This window comes from Argiope bruennichi, chromosome 5 (assembly GCF_947563725.1).
Source record: "Argiope bruennichi chromosome 5, qqArgBrue1.1, whole genome shotgun sequence".
Taxonomy (NCBI): Eukaryota; Metazoa; Arthropoda; class Arachnida; order Araneae; family Araneidae; genus Argiope; species Argiope bruennichi.
In genome coordinates this window covers 90,351,631-90,374,777 of record NC_079155.1, presented here as the reverse complement: position 1 = coordinate 90,374,777, position 23,147 = coordinate 90,351,631, and the positions used below count along the sequence as shown (strand labels likewise).

Genomic DNA, 23,147 nt, shown 5'->3' with positions numbered 1-23,147 from the left:
ATATGATAGACTTAAAATATTAATTATATTAAAATTAAAATAATTATGATAATTAAATATTAATATGATAGACTTAAAATATTAATTATATTAAAATTAAAATAATTATGTTAATTAAATACTATTATTATGGATTATTATATGAAAACAAAAATAATGACAATAATTACATATTAATGTGATACAATTATAACATTAATTATACTAAAATGATGATAATTAAATATTAATATGATAGAATTATAACATTAATTATATTAAAAATTTTAAAAAAATGATGATGATTAAATATTAATATGATAGCGTTATAATCTGAATTATATTTGAATTATATTAAAATTAAAATAATGATGATAATTAAATATTAATATAAAACAATTATAACATAAATTGTGATTGATTAAATTTTTTATATAATTAAATTTTTTGCAGATTTTTATAAATTTATGTTCGCGTCGACTAAATGTCATTCCTCATACTCTAATTGTGCGATTTCATTAACTATCAATGCTTTTCTTGTTAAATATATATTCTTATCAATTACTAAATTTTGTCTTCATATATAGCGTACGATAATATACAGTGCTTATTACATAGACTGGCTCTTTGAATGAAATTCTCCATGTTATTGTGAATTTTGAATAATACTTGAAGTACCGAATTGCATTTATTAATAAACTTTTACGAGCCTAAAGTCATCAACAGCAAATATAAAACTGGTCTTGAGAATTCTCATGCTCCAAATGAGCAGCATTTCATCTATAAATTGTGCACTTAATGACGGGAAGTTTTGTTATTTTAAACTTGAGGACTGTAGTTATGGCTCTACTTCTTACAAAACAATCAGTAGGTGACAAGAATAAACAGAAGCTAATCAGTATGGAGTAAAGAGACAAAGATAGCTAAACTTTTTGTTGTCGTTAAGTTCTCACAAATATGTGTGGTTAAACTATGACTGGACAATATTGATTTTGTAGATTCGGAAACTAATTGAAGTTTTCTAAAACACGTGAACACTCAACTAATAAAGTTCATGGATTATTCATATTTTAATGCATAAATTTTAAGAAGAACTGGATTAAAATAAGATTTATATTCCCATTTTTTAAAAAAATTACCTATATTTTAAGCGTTTTTAACATTTATGGTCTTCATTCTGTTATGTATCTAATATAATATGGAAGAAAACGCTATTCAATTCTAATATCAAGTTCTAGTGGACGAGCAAATATTGGCTTATGAGTTGGCAATTTTCTTTTGAATAATATTTTTTTTAGCGTTTATATGTATATACACTTTTTACATTTAGTCATGTAAAAGCATTCAAGAAGCTGACACTGCACCATGAATAATTGCATAGAAATTTTTAATTATAAATTTCAAATTTAACATGTATTTGTGAATATTTATACTTATGAGGTCAATACCTTTTCAGAATTGTAAGATTCATAGTATTACATCAGAGTAGAAAATGAGTGTCCTTTCAGGAGAGTAAGGAATACAAATTTATGGGATGATCCGGCTCAGGACAACGAGTGAAATTAGGATATATTGCATAGATTTATCAGATATATTTGTTATATTGTCATATTTATACTATTTTGACGGAAGGGTTACAAAGTAAATAAAGTACATCTATATAGGATATGTATGTAAACAAATAAAAATGTTGTTTTTATTATTTATCCTTGTGAAGAAAGCCCCAGGAAGAATTTCTAATCACACAATACTTATTCAAATTATGTTGGAAAAAACAATAATTTTTTTCTCGTCTCCTTTGTATACATTCAATAATCACAACTTGCTCTTTTCGTAGTTGCCCAAATCAACTTTCCAAGTACTATAGTTTATTCATTATATATATTAAATAAACTTAATTCCATTATTATAGGACCTTTATTTAGTTATATTACTTAATTCAGATTGCAATGTATTTTCCATGTTGTCATATAATATGAGAAATGTGTTTGAATATTTATTCAAAAACCAATTTTAATCAATTTATGTCCAATTTTGCTTTACCATTTACAAAAACGCCAGCGAATATTACTTTCTAACAAATATGGAATTTCTAACCATACTAGACAAATTAAAAATACAAACTTAGAATAATTATCACATAATTTGCTGAAATTATATCTATTGTCTAAGCGAACATGCTCTTCGAAAAGACAGATAGACTGAATCTACTCATTAGAGACCAAAATATTAAGCATTTATCACAAGATCACAATGATTTTTTAAGCATATATTTCACTTAAGATTATTTCAAACAAAATTTCTGAAATATAAATGAATACAAAACCAAACTATAGCACCTCAATCTTGCTCCAATTTTGCCCCACCATGAACAGTGAAATTCTTCTTGTAAACTTCAATTCTTCCTTTATATTTAAGACACGGATATTGAAAAAGAATAAGATAGTACACAAACACAAAAGAGTTGCATTTTTACTCCAAAGTGAACAGGGAAACCACAAGGGAGATACACATCAATAATAAAGAACAAAGAAACCTGTAGAGGGTGGAGGCAGCACCAACGAAGAATATCGAAAAGCGCCCTCTACCCACTGACTTGGGAATTGATTACTTGAAGAAAGGAAACTGTAGATACAGGATGCCCGATGCATTGACTGCCCTATGAAAATGCATTAATTTTTGATAACTTAAATATACCAATAGAATAGAAAATCTTCGATTGCTGTGTTTAGAATTGATTTCCAATTTTCGAACAAACAGAACAGTAAATGAGATTTCAATCTTTTTAATTTAAATTTCACTTTCTTCTTTAGATTTTAAGAAATCAGATACCTTTCTCTAATATACCTTTCTACTTCTCAGTAAACTTGCATAAGGGAAATTCCGGCATTAAAGCTTCAATTTAAATGTTAGAATTCTAATTATTGATATTTTAGGCATGAAACTTTTTTTTTCTTCCTTGCTGAATAAAAGTAAGCATCTGATAGCTCAAATCCGTCTGAAATATTATTTTAAAGTTAAAAGGAAATCAAATATAAAATATTTCAAATATATCGTCTAGTTCTAAAAGAAATTAAATTATAACGAATAAGTTTCATCAGTCAGGCCCGTTTATAAAGTTAAGTATTTTAATATTTATGTATTAAATTATTTCAAAAGGATTAAATGAAAAAAATCTCATTTAAAGCGAAACATGCATATATAAATTTGAGAATATCGAGATAAATTTCTTAGAAATGTAGAAATTAAAGGCCAATTTCATTTAAAAAAAACTTTTTTTAATTTTACATGCATTGTCTCCATTTTTTTTCTTTCTTTTTTCGATAGATATTACATTGAAATACGAATTAAAACTGATAAGTAAAGAAAATTTAAAACAAAATTCAGACCAAGTACAACTTTTATACACATATTTTACAGCCAAAAGATGTTGCTTTAGAATTTTGTTCCTCGAGATGGAGCTGTTGAGTGTCAGTTGGAGGAATTGAATTCTGTAACAGACGCTCAACATCTCCATCTGGAGGAACTGAATTATTAACAGGTGATTGATTCATTTTAGCCAAAATAAAGTATTTTTAATTTCTGAATTTCTACGATTTTTTTAAAATAATCAATAACTGTAATTAGCGTGCGGATTGAGCTGTCATTGCTTTTGCGGCATTCACTTAAATATTAGTCACTTACATATCAGCACCTATGTAAGCAAGAAAATATTTTTCCAGCAGCTGTTTAATTTGCCTGGGGCACCCTGTAGCGGAAGTTACTGATGGGAAGGAAGAGTGATATGTGTGCGAAGAGAGTTTGTGTGGTGTGTCATCTTGTGCTTGTGGTGGAATGCTAGGAAAAGAAGGAGGGGTGGCTAAGGGGCGTACAACGTCAGCGCCTGAACGATCTTCGGATCATGCTTAGAGCCTTCCTTGAACTCCTCTAGCGAAAGCTGGTTATCATGGTTCTGAAAAAAGAAATAACTATTAGTAAAGAAATCTCTTATCTGTTTGATATAAATGCTAAGCAATACGTTTTAAGAATTTTAACAGCAAAATATTTCTGATATCATGTATGAATAATGTAATTATAAAAAATATTTTTTTTTTTTTTTGAAAATTTGAGCATGATAGAAGATTCTTTTCATTATTATATTCCTCAAAAGATAGTATCTTCATATTCTTGCATCACCAACGGAAAAACTGTTCTTTTTTTTTTTCGTTCATTGGAAATCGACAAGAGTTTTTTTAATAGAATGTTTTTGAATCAAGTAGGATGCTTTTTAATGTCAAATTAAGAGATAATACAAATGCTTTTAAATATTGATGTATGTTAGATTATCGAAAAATTATTTTTGTCAAATCTCAAACTGATCCTGTTGAGAAATTATAAATTTGAACCATACTAATGATATTGACCTACTGTACCAATAAGATGCACCGCCATCCATCATCTCCTCTTATGGTTCTAAGATGATTATACTCTTATCTGGGCGTGATTGATTGGGCTAATGAGTATGCACGAGTGTTAGAGCAACTCGAATTGCTTGCTAATCTACAGAAGCTAAAATTCTTCAAAATATCGAATTCATCAAAATATAAAGAAAAAAGTTCACTCAGAAAATCTCTAAAAATATATTCATATTAAATGCACTCATACTCGATTTCTAAACTTCGGAGCATTTAGTAGATACGAATTAAATTAATAGATACATCGTGTTTCAATTATTTCAATGATATAGGATTCTGTTTTACAGAATCTTTTCTTTATCTTGAGTTTTTAGTGAGAAGTTATTTTGATCTTAGATAATCTACCCATTCCTTCTTTTGATAATATTATCTCTCTATATCAGTAGTTTACTATATTTTTTGGATTTTTTGGTCAAGGTTAACTTCGAGGGTGTTGGTAACAATGGATATTGGGATTATAAATAGTTATTTATTGTGAAAATATGATCTGCCATAAGGTGCTTTTGTTGGTAAAAGACCGTTTCAAGGCTATTTTCATGCTGTTAAGAGATATAGGTCTTGCAGGTCAAAATACCATTTGTTCTATAATGTCAATCCTCTGGATAAATGCACGCGAATCATTTCAAAAAGAGTTTGATTTCTAAAATGTAATATTTTTCATTTATGTTTTTTCTCTTGAACTAAACCGATTAAGCCCAGAATTTACAACAAGTTGGTAAATGTAACCAAAAATTAGAAAATATGAGAATATAGTTTCAAAATATTTTCTTTTAACCATATATAGGAAATCTAAAATTACTTGAAAAAAGTTTCTTAAAATCTTTTAATGTAACAAATTTTTATCAATAAAGCTGTTGAGTCATTCTTAAATATACTGCAAAGCACATTTTATGCTAATTCAATGTATAACCGTTTCAACCATTACGATTAAATTTTATTCTGAAATTATGTTTTCATGGTATTTAATTTCAGAAACCACCATAAGCTCATAGCGATTTCTTCGTTTTAACAGCCCTATTCAGGAAATAAATAGAAATGAATAAATACACATTTTGAAACTCAAATATTGTTCTTAGTTGCAAAAAAGCTATCGATAGACGATACTGCATATTCTAGAGACATTTTTTTCCCATAAGATTAAAATCTCTTAATAGAATTTTTTAAAAATATTGAAAAACTTTCTTTTAACTGTATATACCATTTAATAAAACAAACTAATATTTGATCGTTTTTTCTAGATTGAATTCGTAACTTAGGGAATTTATTATTTCTTTTGTGATTTGTTGCCGGCATTCATGAAGTCAAAATTTCAATTCATTTCATTTTATCTCATGGTTTCTCGAAATTCTGATAAAAAAACGCTAAGAGAATATAATGGTTTATTGATACCGAGTAAAATCATTTGAGCAATGAATTGAATCGCATGTTGAAAGAATGGAATCTGTTCATTGATTCACGCAAATACTCAGGAATGCAATTCTCGTGTAAATAATAACAGGAAAACATAGAGTAAGATTTGCATACTTTTTCATTGTGAATAATACAAGATGAAGGAGTGCAAGTTATTTAGAAATATATCCGCCTTAATATTTCTTCATTTATATTTATAATGGATTTATATAGATAAATGCTTAACCTTTATTTAGAAAAGATTTTCTGAAACAATCGGTTTCATGGACTCTTATGGAAATGTACGATTCCAGATGTTTTATAAAGGTACTGTATGCATGTCTTTGTACAGAAGTTTCTGAGCAATAATTAAAATAAATTTTGACGAATTAAACAATTAAATTCATTTTTAGAATATGTAAATATATTTATATTATTTATATCCTATGTATTTAATATCTGCACCCCTCCAAAATATTTATAATATTTCTTTTCATTTGTCAATTAAGGAGAAAACATCTAATTTATAATAATTTATTTATTTTTTTTAAAAATTAAGTAAGTAACAGTTAATTGCATATAATTCGGAAACTTTTTAATTTCTTCAACGTAAATTATTATTACTTTCTTAAAATTTGTTTCCGATTGTAAAAGGGGTCCTTTAACAATTTAATACAAAAAGGAAATCCAAGAGAATTCAGTAAAATCCAAAAGATTAAACAGCAAAGCTTTCGTATTCAGTTCAATTTAATGAAGCCAGTTAAAAATAAATATCATTAAACTACTTAATTTTTATTTTATGAATAAAAATAACATACTACGTTTTAAAAAGGTTTTGTACTATCGTATAGGGAATGGCCAATGAATGTTTTCTGTTAATACTGAAATAACGAATCTTTAGTACAAAGCACTATATATCAAACCATTAAATTAATAAATTAATTTGAAAGGAAATAGATTGTCAACTTGACTGCGAAAACTAGACTACTAGACTATGAGAATCCTTTTCGCTTAATAGCGAGTATATTTTCTATGATTAAAAAAATAATAGAAAATATACTCGAGAAAATACTAATTTTTTACTAAAAAAAACTTTTTGTAGGCACGGATTCACATATTGTTGCGGAATAAAGTTATACGTCAACAATCAAGTTTTCCTCAAGATTCAATTTTGGGAAAAGCCTGAAGGTATATTTTTCAACTTTAAAGCAACATTTCATTAAATTCGAGTTATATTAAATAATAAGTAGATTGATCAAAATGAATAGAATATCAAAATAATTAATGCAAGCCTGGTTTCTTAATACAATTGAAACTTACTTTGTCCAACTGTTCAAAGATCCTGTCCACTCTTTTTTTAGGGTCATCTTCAGATTCTTCAACTTTGGCTTGGTTACCCTGAAAAAGAATGACAATGACTGCTTTTATCTTTCTGAAGCACTTACTAATATTACTTAAAAAATAAAGGCACTGGGTATGTTTGTCTTTCAGAGTTACCTCCTCCCACTAAAAAAAATCATTAAATGTTTGTTTACAATTTTTAAACTCTTTCGTTGTGAGTTTCCTACTGTATACAATTTAATTTAGCTTCTTTAATAACCTCATATGCTATGGTTATTTTGGGAAAAGGAACATAATGTTGAAACCACAGTTTCTTGAAGAACGATATCCAAGTCAGCTCTTCTCTCTTCAAATCTTCTTGCTGTATCGTAAAGAGCCATAATTTTAATAGATATTTTATTAACTTTTATCTGGAATTCTAAATAAAATTCTAATACATAATTCTACAACTCCCCGCTGCCAGCACATTTCAATGAAGCAATTTATATGTATTTTACACTTTTACAAGATACTTGTTTAAGAGCATAACACGCGATTAATGTTCTTGCGTATTTAATCTAACATAACACTCTAATAGACTATGTTGTATTAAGTGCGCAATATTATCTTTGCACAATGTACCGCTTTAACGAGTATCAAGTGAACATATAACACAGGAAAACACAACTGATCCATAACATTAAGTAAATGTATCTGTGCTTATCATTTAACCGTACACACTATTAAGCTATGCTGTATTAAGTGTATTTTCTATTCTTTTACACGATGAATATCTGACGAGTTTAAAATTAACAAAACACCCTATAAATGTAACTAAGAATGCCATTTAATTAACATTACTATGCTGTTCCATATTACTTGAATATATCATTCTGCGAGATGTAGATTCAACAAGATAAATCAAGAAGGGTATATGTCAAATATAAATTAACATTACCCTTTAGATGAAATCACACTCTATCAAAATTTTACTTCGTATTAGATAAAAAAAGTTTTCTTTCAAGTAGATGTATAAATTATACAGCGAACTACATATCATCCGCATAACTGAAAGTCAGACGGTCAGATATACTGCAAAATGGACGGAAAAGAACACGAATCAACAAATAAAAGCTTTTTAACAATTTGTTTTGTTTGTGATTGATTCGCGATATATTATAAATTTCATGATCAATGAAATTTGTTTATTTAATTTTTTTTACTAAAAAAGCTCTTTATTGTTTGTCTTTTTATATTAAATAATCTCTTTTACTTTCTTCTATAAAAATTATGAAGATAATATTGTAATCATCATAAAATTTGTATTCTATACTGTATCGAATCTTCATGTTTCAGATATTCCAGAGCTCGCAAAAAATTATTTTTGACATTATGTCTGTATGTCTATCTGTGTCAAGTAGACTAGTGAAACTAGTTTTGAAGTAGACTAGTGAAATTTTATGTATGTTCTATATATCAAACTTGTAGAGCTCTGGCGAACTTTGGGCGAACTCCAGTTTGAAGAAGTCTGTCTGTCTAATTAATAAAATATAAATTAACAAGACAACTAAAAAGCGAAGCAAAGGGAACTAAACAGATAAAACTGGGTACATATTTAACATCTAAAATAAAAGATATTACCAAATTTGGAAATACAAGTTAACATTTTGTTGATCTTCTCTTTCACAAGCTTGTAAACACGATAATTTAAAAACGCAGTAACATCAATACAGTACACTCCCGATTATCCGCGGAATTGGGTGGCGCGGCCGCCGCGGATAACAAAAATCGCGGATAATCCGAAAAAAGCTAAAAATGGGTACAGCAAAAAAGAAAACCGGCATTCCAACTTTGAAAAATCGTTTCATGTACATTAAAACGTAAAATAAACAGCAGGAAATGTTTAACTAACGCTTAATATTTGAGTACATCACTCAAAACTAACCTAAAATGCATTTTGTTAATGAAAATAGAAAAGTGCTTTGCACTTACGAGAGGCGTCAAGGATACACAGAAAAATTAATACATATGTACTATTTTAGTACTGTAATGTATTATGTAATTACAAAAGCATAACTGTAATATTACACCTTTTTGAAGAAATCAGTCATTTGTGTTTGCTTCTTGCTTTGGAAGCATTTTCTCTTTGCTTGGAAGCAAAATAAATAAGTAAATAAAACACTTAGTGCGGCAGTCGCGGATAATCGAGAGTCTACTGTATATGAAAACTGCTGTGTGATTTTTGAGATTACATTTATAGCTCTCTGTCAATATTTAATATCAATAAGTTAGAAACAGCTTATTTAAAACACAAATCCGATTTTCGTTTACCTGTAGTTCAATGCCATGGATAAATAACCAAAAACAATCGCCAAGTATCATACATTGGATTTAGTAAAAATTTATAATTCACGCCAAAGATTAATATTTCCTAACCATTGTTCACCAATGCGATGAAAAGCATTAACGTCCTCAACCAAGTTTACAAAATGTTATGAGGAATGGGGTGGGGAAGGGAAGGAGTAAGCTAGAATGTTTTGGGAAAAACGAGTTTTGCTGTTTTTCTGTGTGAATCGGCTTTTTTCATTAACAATTTGAGATTTTTGACCGCAGATAATTCTGAAAGCTGAGAATATATTCGTGATTAAATATGAGAGTTTACTGTATTTTATATTTTGATATGACAATAGAAAATACATCATATATGCAACTTTCTGGTTTTATATAAGAATGAAGTAAAAAGAAATAATTATAGCAATTCAAAATTTATTTATTTTTAATATTTTATTTACTATTACAAATTATTCTTACTGGAATTATTTTATATGCTTCCTTAATAAACAAAAGTTAACATCCAAAAATGCTATACAAACTCAAGTGGCATATCTTTTATTTGTCTTTTATATAACATCAAGTAAATGTACTGCGTTTATCATATAATATTTTAAATAAAATATAATTACTTTTTATATTATCTTTTATGTAAAATATTATAAATACTTCTTTCCAACTTGATTATTCTATCGAATATCCTATAATTATTCTATATTAGCCGAATTTAGATAAATTATTTCAAACCTTTATCAAAAGCAATGTTTGGAATCGGATATTTATTTTGATCCTGCCATAAATAAGAACATGTTTTCGTACATAAATGCATGTTTTGAGAATAGAAAACACACACACACACACACACACACACACACACACACACACACACACACACACACACACACACACACACACACACACACACACACACACACACACACACACACACACAATCATTCTACAAAAGAAAAAGAAAAACATTCTAAAGATGCTGCATGCAAAATACAAGAATGAATACTTTGAAAATTTTTTAAAGTAGAAAAATGCAGGTGTATTTCCTGCTTTTAAATATACACTTACCAACATTTGATATATGGCATCGACGATGCTATACATTTCCTCACGCGTTATGTAACCATCGTTGTCGACATCGTAAAGTTTGAATGCCCCTGTGTGAATAAAAAGAAAATGACATTTCAATGTTTATGGCTGAAGTAATAAAATGTCTTATTGGCATACAATATATTTTGTCAGATAAATATTCGAAAAAAAAATGAGACTTAACTATATATTAAACTTTTACAGCATATTGTTATCCAATTGTGATATTGTGCGACGCTTGAAAGAATGTACTACCAAAAAAATAAAATAAACAATCTTTGAATATAAAATGTTTAAAAATAATAAAATAATCATACGTCAGTGTACATATTATCGGTTAGATAATCCCTTGATGTGATATTTACTCGATTATCAATAATTCCCAGTTAGTCATTGCACTTACGGATTGAATTTAATTTTTATGTAAACTACTGTTCTTAAAATTAAAATAAAAAAATTATAGCATATATTTGCATCCGTATTTCGTAAGAATGTTTATCAATTGAAAGCCTATAAAAGAGTTTCAAGGAGGAACAATCAATTCTTTTTGCAAATTATTTATTTATTAATCTGTTTTTAAATATACACTTGTAACACTTGCAATATGTAACGAATTTGTATATGAATATAAAAAGATGCTGTATTACCAAATAGGTTCTTGGTTCAATATTCTCGTTGTGAATGATTAATGGCTAGCTTGCTAATAATTATTGCGCATTTGCCTATTCACGTTAAATAAGACAGCAAGCATCGAAAATAATGTCGTTTTAGTGGATTGTACTCCAGGTACTGTTTACTCTTGCTATTTTACTGGGGATCATTTGGATTGAAAAAAAAATAAAATCATTTTTTGACAGTCGTATACCCTTGTTACCAAGTAATGTAGCACATTGCGCAATATTATGCAAATTTTTATAAAAATTGTGATTTTTGTAGAATATTATATATATTACTAAGTTCACTATTGCCATTTATGGCGTTATGGTCAATTAGAGTTACCCCATATACTTACAATTGATAGGATCATTAATGTGCAGCTGTCCGCACTTTTCTGTTGCCAAAAAAATATATTGTAATATGAAAAATAAGAGTTTCATTGCCATTGCTATCTTATTAGATGAGAACTATATCCACCATTATAAATAATACATTAATAAATTTCTTATAAAGAAATGCAGAAATATATATATTCAGGTACTGGCCAGGGGCATTTCTAAGAGCCAAGAGATTCTATGTCGAGATGATTGGGAAGGTAACTTCATTTTATTTCTTAATTCCATATATATTTTAAGGCTTTAACTTGATGCAATCTAAAGGTTAAAGTGGAACTCCTCTTATAATATTTGAAAAGTTATGTTCATAAAAAGATGACAATCCTTTTTTAATCAATCTTCATCCTTTAACATTAATACATCTTAATTTTTTTAATATTAATACATCTTAATTTTTTTAATATTAATACATCTTAATTTTTTTAATATTAATATATCTTAATCTTAATAATCTTTTTATTTAGAAGTTTTGAAGTTTTTACGCGATAGTCAAAAAATTTAATTTCATAGAATAATCTCAATTTTCAAAACGTCACCTATTATACAACGTAATTCAAATGATTATATTATAATGTTGAAAATTTAATATCTAACGTTGCAATATAAGAGAAAATAAATTATATTCTTCATGAAAATATCTTGAACTACTTGGTTTAGCACCCGGCTTTTTCAAACGATAAGTGGTCATGATAATTTTCAATTAAATTTTTATATTTAATTAGATATATATTTAAATTGTGATGAGTATTTAACTATCCAAATTTTAGAAATTTTACTCTGTTCTGTTCAATTTGCTATGATATATTTCTGTATTTTCGTCTTTTATATGAATTTTAATTTAAAATATATTAAATATATGCCCACAAAAATATAGATATAATAAAATTAGTATTGTTATTTTATATTTGCCTGTATTAATGTTTCATAATTTACGAAATATCTTAGAAGAATTTTACTTGCAAATTCTATGAAAACAACGAACTAACTACACAAATAAAGCAAAATTTCAAGCTTAAATAACATGAATGTTAATTTATATACTACATGAAAGATTATTATTACTTGAAAATGAACGGATTGCGAAAAAAATATTTCTCAAGATATTTGAAATCGAACTTAATTCGAATTTTACTTAAATTGCAATTTGTACTAAATTTTTTTCAATGAAACATTTTGCTAAAATCATTTTTTAAAGCAAATCTATGCAATGTACAAAAATAAGTAAAAAATCATACTTTGAATCTTAACAACAATGGAAAATTCTAGAATAAAATACCTGAAGGAATTATAAAAACAAATGGAATCTAATAACAAAAATGAAATATATTTCATAAATTACACTCAAAAATATATTTAAGACTTTATTAAAATTAGAAAGAAATTACACAGCAGTCAAATTAATACTATCATAAAAGTAAATTTTTAGATAATATGATATAAAAATCAGTTATGTGTGTAATTTATTCTGAAATTGTTTCCAAAAAAACGTCGATATTTCGTTTTTTATTTAAAAATTTTCTAATGGAGGAATATTTAAAATATGATTCCAAGATACTCATTATCATCCTTTAATGCATATTTATACAAAATTTGATATTAAAGGTGCAATCTTTTGATCCGTAAATCATCAATGATTTATACACATTGGCTTTTATAATAGATGAATCAAAAGGTTTGGTGTATTTGGATTCTTTTTTTTTTCAGAAATCAATGTTTACGGTCAATATTTGTTTTCGTTAATGCTGGTTTATTTTGTTTACAGCCATATTGAAACATTATGCATGGTACATATATAAAAGATCTAAATCATATTTTGAAAATAATTATTAACCTAATTTTAAAAGATCTCTCACATAAGCTTTAAAATTATAAATTCATTTGATAAATTCAAAATCAAATCACGTATATAATATTAACGGAGCTATTTCGATCATCACAAATTTCAACCATATTAAATTCCTTTCGTAAATTTCATTTAAATAAACAGAACTTTCCCAAACTTGGCTAATAAACTGGAATTTCTAACTGCTAATAACACCTCCCGGAAAATTATTTTATGAAAGAGAAGACATCCATGATAATGCATTTCTAAAGGTTTCCCTCAGGCATACTGTTAATTGCAGACGAGACAGTTTTAAGTGATTGTCAGGACGCATCTCAAGATATAATGTCCGTCTAAGTCTAGACTGGAGTAAATGGTTAATTATTTGGGAGAAAGAAGAAGTTTAAAGTTTCTCGTGAAATATCCAATGATAATGAACGTACACGGAGATTCGCATAAAATATATTTGTTTGGTTGTTATTAAATACTAAAAAATTCTTATTTAATTGTGTTATAAAACAGAATAAAAATCAGTATAGTAAGGGATTAATTGGCTGATTTTAAAGGAGTGTAATTTTTTTATTTCAAAAATGCTGTAAAATTACTTTAATAATTTTAACTTATTCACATCATTAGTAAAACCCTTACTATAATTATCCTCTTATTTTTGTAATAGCGAAATTTTGAATTCTGATTTATTTGAATTTAATTCATTATCTTGCTTATCTAATCAATTTTTTACTTTTACATCGCTTATTATCTGCAAATATTTTGCGGGAAACAAATATCTAAGTTTTGCAATAGGAATAAAAAAAAGCCCGAATATTTCTCAGCCAGTTATGGAAATAATATTTTCGCATTTGTTTATTTGTTTTGAAGGAACCGCAAGTACATAACATATATAAAAATATTCAGAAATATGTATTGCTTATTGCGAAAAACTTCATTTCTTTCCTCTTGGAAAATTTTCAAAACTAAATAATTGTACAAAAAAAGTACTTATAACGCATATTTACAAAATGAGAACTAAGAAAATTAATTATGTCAAATTCCTCTTCCAAAGCAATTCTTAGGAAAAATTAATCTAAGTGCATGTTTACTAACCTAACGAAAGAATAAATGACATTTTATTTCAAGTCAAAGATACTCATAGCAATTAAATAATTTCACTATTAAGATTTCTTGTAAACAAATAATTATTTTATTCATCTTTTTACAAAACAAATAATTTAAAGAATGACTGCAAAATTTTTTTGGGAATTTTGCATATTAATGAGGTATATATTTAAAAGAGGAATACAAAAATGTAGAAGAATTGTTTACTTGGCACTCACTTGTTTAAAAATAATCTTAGATAAAACGTATAAAACAAAATAAAAAATTTAGTCAAAAAGTATAGTTTAATACGGCATCTTTTTCTAATAAAATTATGATACAGCACAATGTAAAATATTAAAATTATAATGTAAAAAAAATGCAATAATTTTTTCGAAAACATTTTGTAAATTTATGACGATAACATTTCATGTTTAAGGATGGATTTTTAGTTTAAAATTTTGCCAGATCATACAAGTACAAAATTAATATATAATGTATATCACTTCACAGGAATTTGGTTTTCATTTTATTATCATACTTTATCAAGACTATCCATTAAAAGTAAGATCTCTTATTTCAAATATATAATTTGACCATTAAAATGCTTATGAATTAAAAGTCTACGTTCGTTTTTGTTTTAATAAATTCGTTTAAAGGAATGGAAAAATATTTATTTTTTACTTATAACATTATGCTCAATACATAAACTAAATGAAAATATTTAAATTTATTATAATAAATTTAGCATATTTAAAAGTTTAAAAAAATGTCATATTTTGCTAATTTTCTATAGTTGTAAATATTAATTTTACAAAATATTAATAAAGTATAACATGCTCAAATGCTATTTCAAAAACTATTCATATTGAAGCACTTACAAATCTGGAATTAGCAATATTTTTACTGAGAGGCGCATAATAATAATAAATTGTTTTAATTTAAAAAATAAAATAATCCATATTAGACCTATGGGCATCTCCCATAAATTTTGCTGCCATTCCAACAACCTCATCTCTAAAATAATTCTAAATTTAAATATTTTAAATAAGTATATGCTTTCGATCACAATTATTTTTCTTTCTGTTTTTTAAGTTTTGTTAGAACAAACCAAAATAGTAGTAAATAATATAAAGTGTCATATCCATTTAGAGATGTTTTTAAGATCTTAAAAATTAGAAACTAATTTAAATTTTGAAATTTAATTCGTTTAAATTTAAATTTAAAAATTAGAAACTAATTGTATACTTGACTATACTGATTACAAGACTTTCACCAATACATGAAATAAATCATAAACATGGTTTTATGACATAGCTTTGAAAAATATGTTATTCCTAAATATTTTGGGCCCCGATGTTTGGATAGTAAAAGCCTCAGCATTGAATTAGACAGTTCTAATTCTAAGGCCAATTCCAGCAAAAATATGCTATATATATATATATAATGTAATATGCTGCATTTTTATTTGAAGTCGTCATATCTTGATAAATTAGGAGAATGAAATGGCAGTGGAGGTTCGTTTTCATTATCTGGCGTGGTTTCCTATTTACAAGATATCATGTTAATCCTAGAAAAATCCTCGTGTTGCTTTAAAATGTAATATTATACCAGCCATAGCTGTTTTTTTTTCTATACGTTCGTTACTTAGCATTTAGCCGCTAAGAAAGATGTTTAAAGGATTAATGCAGCAGAAACGATATTAACACCTTGACTGCCATAGAGGTCATCGGTAAACTGCGAACCTATATAAATCGCATTGCAAGAAATTCAGCATGGTAGTCCAGGTGTTATTATACTAGACTAATCAACTCCTCCTTGCTCAACGCACTAAACAATTTTTATGATATTTTCTATGGCCTTCAAAATGTCGAACAATACCGTGGATATATAGCAGAATATTTTGTGCTTATAGAGATTCTGCGCACATGATTGCCAACATGCCTTTACGCATCAACGAAAACAAACCATACTGAATCAGAATAAAGCCTTGCGTGCTATTTTGCGATTTAAAAGTGGCAATAATGCTAGTTTTAGGATATAATAGTTTTCATTGTATAGTAATAAAGAACTTCCAATTTCAATCTAGCTTTTCCCCTACAAAATAGCAGATCAGAAATGATTATCATGAAGCGAAAGTTTTATGACAAAGTGGAAAAACATTGGATTTTCTCAGAAAATATATCACCGAAGAAATTTAAGATTTATGCAAGTGCATCTGTTCTACAATCGATTGAAATTCTATCATGCTGAAGGGAGGGTCACGGGAAAAATGCATGAAATCCAAAGCACGGAGCTTCATTCTGGCAATGTTCAAACAACATTCAAGCGAATATGCTTTTAATAACATATTCTTAAAAAAATATGCCACGATATTCATATATTAACTTCAGGAATTTTTAGGCAATACCCATATTATTATAAAAATCAAAGCATCAAAATTATCCATCGATATCAAATTTGACAACTTTAAATCTATTTATCTAATAATTATGATAATATATAAATTTGAATGTTTATTATCAAACCTTTTCGTAAGGCTTAGCTATTACATACTTTTGGCTCCTATATTAAAGAGAAGACAGAAATAAAACACGAACTAAACAGTTAAAAAGTTAACTGCTTATTTCATGTTTTAAGCGTGTAAGAATTCAGCTTATTTTTTTTCTTGTATACCACGATTTTTGCATACTAATGGGTTTTACTATTATAAATTTGAATTATATCAAACTGTTATAGAATAGCAAATAATAATCATTCACTTAGTTAAAAAAATATTTGAACTTGTTGGCGAACATTGCATCTTAACAGAGATTTAAAAAATTGTCATTCAATGATTAATTGCCGTCTTCTACACAAGCAATGAAAGTGCAAGTTTAAAACGTTCTGAGTTTTTCTTTCTTTTGATTATTATATTTAAAAGAAATTTATTATTCACAAACAAAGGGTACATCAAAACTCAAAATCGATATTGCATTAAGAAAAAACAGTAAAAACATTTTATTTCTCTCCAAATATGTTCAGAAATGAATATAAATCGTTTGGCATTTTTAACAGTAATAAAAAAAATATTTAACTATCATTTTAAGATTTTGCTTTCACAAAGTATTTTATCTTATGCAGAATATCCAATAAATCAAATACTTATTTGATATTCAATAAAAATCGACGAAAAGGCAAAAGTATCTCGCATTTTATTTCACTCAGTAAGAAGATATAAGTTCAGAATCGTAAAGTCTTTTAACCATAGTGGTACCATCAGATAATGGATGAAATAAGCGTAAAGCATTTTTCATGCTATAAACTGTAACAAAATAAACATAAAAAAGTTGAAAAGTGTACCCAGAGCTTTATTAAAAGAGGAGAGATATCAAAATGTTTTAAAAATAACGAGAGTTGGAACGGGATAAATCCTGTTTTATGACTTTCTGGATAAGAAATAAGCCATTAGGGATCTAAAATTGCGAAAATAACGCAATTCTCTCGTCCTCGGGCCATGCCAGGAGTTAGAGAAAGTCTGTAAAAACAGTCCTGTAAAAAGATCTATTCCGAAATTAGAAATGGCAGTTGGCATTCGAATTTAAGAAATTTGGAAAGGGCTTGGCAAATGGGTTTGAGTTCTTAAATTTTGTTTTAAGTATTGGTAAAGTTTAAAACTTTTAACATTTTAAAGAGAGTGTTCATCAAGACCAGCGTTATATAAATGATTTTCGACACATTTTTCTATTCCAATTAAATGCATCGATATTGGCTTGAAAGTAAAAAGATCTATTTAGAAATTAGAAATGGCAGCTGGGATTCGAATTTTAGAAATTCGATAAGTGCATCGCAAGTTAAAGTGCTTTCGAGCTTTAGCTTGAAAGCACTTTTAGGACACTTTATGGGATATAGAACTGAAAAATACTTTTTAAATGTAAAGTAGTCTCATTTTTACTGTATATTTATCAGCTGGATAGTATTGCTAATTTCCATTTCAGGTAAAATAAACGTTGGTTAAGCTGAAAAGTCGATTTTTAGAGAAAATAGAGGATATATTTTTATTCAATGAAATTAATCTCTGAACAGCTTTCTTTATAAAACTGTTTTCATTTTGTTTGGTTTTATTCATTGGGAAATTGTATTGATTTTTATACTTTTATAACTTACGGTTTAATGGTTTTAATACATTTTAAATGCTATTTTTCCAATTTTCAATTTTGGACTTTTTTTGAGAAAATTCTTAGATATTCAAATCCAATACCTATCTTCTTTTCAAATTTCGTATCATAATTTCTCAATACTTTTTTGTGTTCCAGAACTACAAAATAAGAAATATTTTCATTGAAAAAAATTACATTTGATTTAATGCTTTATAATAAGAAAAAGAAAACAGTAAATATCGAATTATTTAATTTTTTAAACCCGTTGTGTAGAGTGTAGGTAAAAATGTGGCTTATTTCTTAGTTCAAGAGATCATCTGCTTTTTTAAACTTTTCTCAAAAATTTAATAATTCATATGACTTTCTCAAATTGAAAGGTTTTACTTTATACTTTTTTAGTCAAAATAAAAGCATTTATTTTTCAATTTAAAAAGCATGTTTGAATTTTTAAACATGTTTTGATTCTGATATATTTGGAAAAAAATCACTCAGGAATTTTTCAATCCATTTTATACAAAGATTATAAATCTTTTAAAAGAGCTTCAAAAACACTCATCACGAACGAAGTCGTATGTTTTCAATAACTTGAATTTCTTGCCATTTTAGTTTAGCAATGCATTTATTATGGAAAAACAATATATAATATAATATTTTTATTCTGAAAATTTCGAAGAATTCATAAGGAATGGAAAAAATGAAACAAACGATGGCAAAAGCAATTGTTATTGTGGTGTTTTTATTATAATAGAGCTATTCAGGCTTACTTTGAACATTATTAATATAAATTAAAGATTTGTATACAGCTTTTAACCTTTCTATGTTTTATATCTTAATTTCCAAAGTAAAACTATGTGTAAAAATAATATGAGCAATAACTGTTTCCAAATCTTCTAATACAATTTTTCTTTCTCCATTAATAACTTTAATTGCTGAAATTTACTTTAATGCGTACTTGTCTATTGCCTATATGGAAAACAATACACAGAGATCTAGTTACCTTATTGCTGATATATGTACTAATATCTTGTCTTGTTGAATATTTCACTTGATAATTAGGCAACTTTGCATTTCTCGCCTCCTTGGCGATCAGAAAAGGGGAACATTAAAGTAGATTTCAACCATTTAAAATTTTCGGGTGTTTATTTTTTTTTTTAATTGCCAAAGAATACAGTTATCCTGAGTGATGCCTCCAGTAATGTGCATCAAATGTATGGGATTAAAACCGGTTTTTTATCACAACTTTTTCCATAAAATTCAAAAAGTTTAAATACATAGTTATAAATTTTGTTTTGATACAAATCTGTTGCTTGAAGAAAAGAGTTCTTTTTCTTTAATATCGGTAATAAAAGATCATTTTGATCATTAGGAATTATATTCTGCAATTTTCTTTCCATCTCTTCTTAATTGTAATCTTCTATTATATGTTTTTCAATTTCTTCTTCACATTTATGATAATACTTTTATCATATCCGGTTAGGTACAAACAGGCTTCTTTAGTACTCTTAAAAATAATAAGTTTGAAATTCTATCGCTTGTTCGAGACTACGATAGCTTAGTGGTAAGGGCCAAGATGCGGAGCTGAAGGATTCTAGGTTTAAAAGCCGATCCCATTAACAGGATAGTAGATTACATGAAACGTTTCCAATTCTATAGAGGTTGATAATAAAAAAATTAGCTTACAAATCTTTAAATATCTATCTTACAAAGTTCCACGCTTTTATCCAAAAGATATATTTGCATACATCTGTTTATTTTTAAAATTGAAGGGGTTTGTCACAAATTTATTTCAGAAATGCAAATTTATGATATTATGTCTTGAAAGAAATTTGCTAGTCATAAACTATCTTATTCTTTGATTGATCAACAGGTGTAAGTGCAAATTTATAAAGAGAAGAAAAACTCGAGAAACTAAACATCTAAGCTATATAAAAAAAAATAATGCATTTCAGAAATAAAATGTAAAATGTTTTGTTCGGAACTGGTGCGTGAATTAGGCTCTCCTAATGAATAGTGTATTTCAATAATGGGGAAAGTTTTGGAATGATGTCGATTTACGTTGCATGCAGGCTATGCAGCAGAAGAATACAACAGCGTTTTCTATATTCTTAGCATTTTAAAATAAGTGTATTTACAGAATGGTTTAACGATTGTAAACTCTTTACTTTCGCAGGGTTGAAATAGAAAAGATGAGATGCTATGCAAAAATAGGGAATTGGAATTCAGGCTTAATATTTTTGTTACTTTCAAAATAATGTTCGAACTGCCAGTTCAAAATTCGATATCCCAAAATCTACACTGCAGAGAATGCTTCATTGCAACAACGCTCATTCATATCACTTTCATGAACTCCATGAACAGCTATAATCCAATCATGAACGACATTTAGAGTTTATCAATTGCACTGTATCAGATATTCAAATTCTGTCTCCATGAGAACTGTAATTTGGATAGACGAATACTGCTTTAATCGTGAGGCTTTTAGTGCGAGAGAAAATAATTATTCGTACGAAAAGTACATCATAAGTGGCAATTTTCAATAAATGTATGGTGTGACACTTTCAAAAATTCATCAGTTGGTCTAGTATTGAATAGCAGTACTCTAAATTATGACAGATATATTCAGTTAGTTTTAAATGGCGTTGTTCTGATCTAATGGATGAATTTCCTTTGGCAATATCTCCGCAAATGTGATTGTAATTAAATTGTATTCCTCCGCCACACACTTTAGCTAAATGCGGAATTCTTTTACAAATAATTGGCTTATAAAGACCTATTCACTCCTAGATCAACTAACTTCATGACTTTTAGTTATGGGATTGCTTAAACTCTTTGGTGTACAACATGCATTATGTAGATGCAGCAGGATTTTGGCAAAATGTCGCAAATGTTGAACTGGATTGCATGTACACAAATATTACAAGAAAAATACAATTTTTGTATAGGTGTTCAGGATGCTCATTTGAACAGATTTTTGACACTATTAATTCATTATTTTGCCATTTTCAAAATTTAATAAGGGTAAATAAATTCACAATTATTTTCTGATTTTGCTGTACTAATAATACATTTTTTTATGTATATTAGGTCTCATATTCACTAAGAAGACATCATTCAAACTACAGTCAATTAATATGCATTTTTGTATCGCATCAAATTTTACAAATAAGAGCTTCGAATATTGTTTTCTCTTGTATGAATCAATAGAAATATTTTTCTAACATTCCTTCCTTTTATGCTCTGGAGAACGTATATATTGATTTATTAATCTTACCGAATTCAAAGTGTTTCCATATATTTACATGCCTTATGATGAAACGTTGCCAAAAAAATAAGCGCTTGCTCCTTTTTTATATACCCTGCATATAAGAACATTGTGCCATTTCTTATAGTCCGATTTATCATAATTCTAACATTAGGTGTGTTTTTGTAAATATTTTTTGGTTTCTATCATTTTTTCTATGAAATATCTGTAAGAATGCATGCATTGTAAAAATAAAAACTATTATTCTTCCGCTAGCTTAGCTCCAAATAAAAAGAGACTACAAAATCTTTGTATTCAAGCTTAGTTCCGGTAAACGGAATAGTTAACGAAAAACGTGATCCTAATCCTAAATGTACAGATAAATACACATGATTTCAATTAACATTATTAAATGATCAATAAAAGTGCATTCACTTGAATTCTTCTTTTGAGAAATATAGTGTTGTATCAACTGAGCAAATATGTTGAATAAAAATGAATGATACTTTCCAATTTATGGCATTTAAATTCGCTATGCTTTTGAGCGGAAATTGTTTAAATAAATCATTGTAACACATTTCTAAGCAATCTAATTTTTACGACAGTTACTATCTAGTCGAAAATAATACATTTTATTTCTGACTGTAATTTTTATATTTCTAAACTTTAAATTCTTAACGGACTTTGCATTTTTCAATTTTAAAGAAACTATGCTTTTAAAAAATTTTATTAAATTAATAAGTCCTTTAGATTCACTGTTTTTACAGGGTGTTTTCAAGTATTCTTGCTATATGATAGAAGACTATGTCGAATAACACATCACCTTTATTAATTGAATAGTCTTACTATATTTATTTATGTAAATTTCTTTCTGCATTAACATTTCCAAATACAATATTATTTCATATTAAAAGTTTTGAAAAGAGATCAGTTTTACATTCGTATTTTGACGAGATTTATCTTGAAGAAGTTTGAGTAATCGAAAAATTAGACTCTATGCTGGTGTGTGTGTGTTCACGTTTCACAGCCAAAGCGTTTGAACTAAAGCTATCAAATGTAGTTCATATATCCACTTTGGATAGTGGGAATGTAAGTCTTCAAATTTTATATATATAAAAAAGGCGAGATTTTGGGGCTTTCCCAAAATAACATCCAAAAAAATATAGTATAAAAATTCTACATCATTGCAAAATTAAATATATATATATATATATATATATTCAA

General features: G+C 27.2%; 1 protein-coding gene across 2 annotated transcripts in view; it reads right to left on the bottom strand.

Annotated features, from left to right (window-relative positions):
* Nucleotides 1-271: 271 nt before the first annotated feature.
* Nucleotides 272-23,147, bottom strand: part of LOC129969310 (frequenin-1-like) — a 421,518-nt gene continuing 398,642 nt past the window's right edge. The window contains exons 6-8 of one of the 2 annotated variants that reach the window (XM_056083826.1): nt 10,554-10,642; nt 7,143-7,220; nt 272-3,931 (exon numbers count right to left, since the gene is read on the bottom strand). In XM_056083826.1, coding sequence (XP_055939801.1) covers nt 3,839-3,931; nt 7,143-7,220; nt 10,554-10,642 — 260 coding nt within the window. In that variant the 3' untranslated portion in view covers nt 272-3,838. The remainder of the gene's footprint in view (nt 3,932-7,142; nt 7,221-10,553; nt 10,643-23,147) is intronic. The other variant, XM_056083825.1, reaches the window with a different exon arrangement.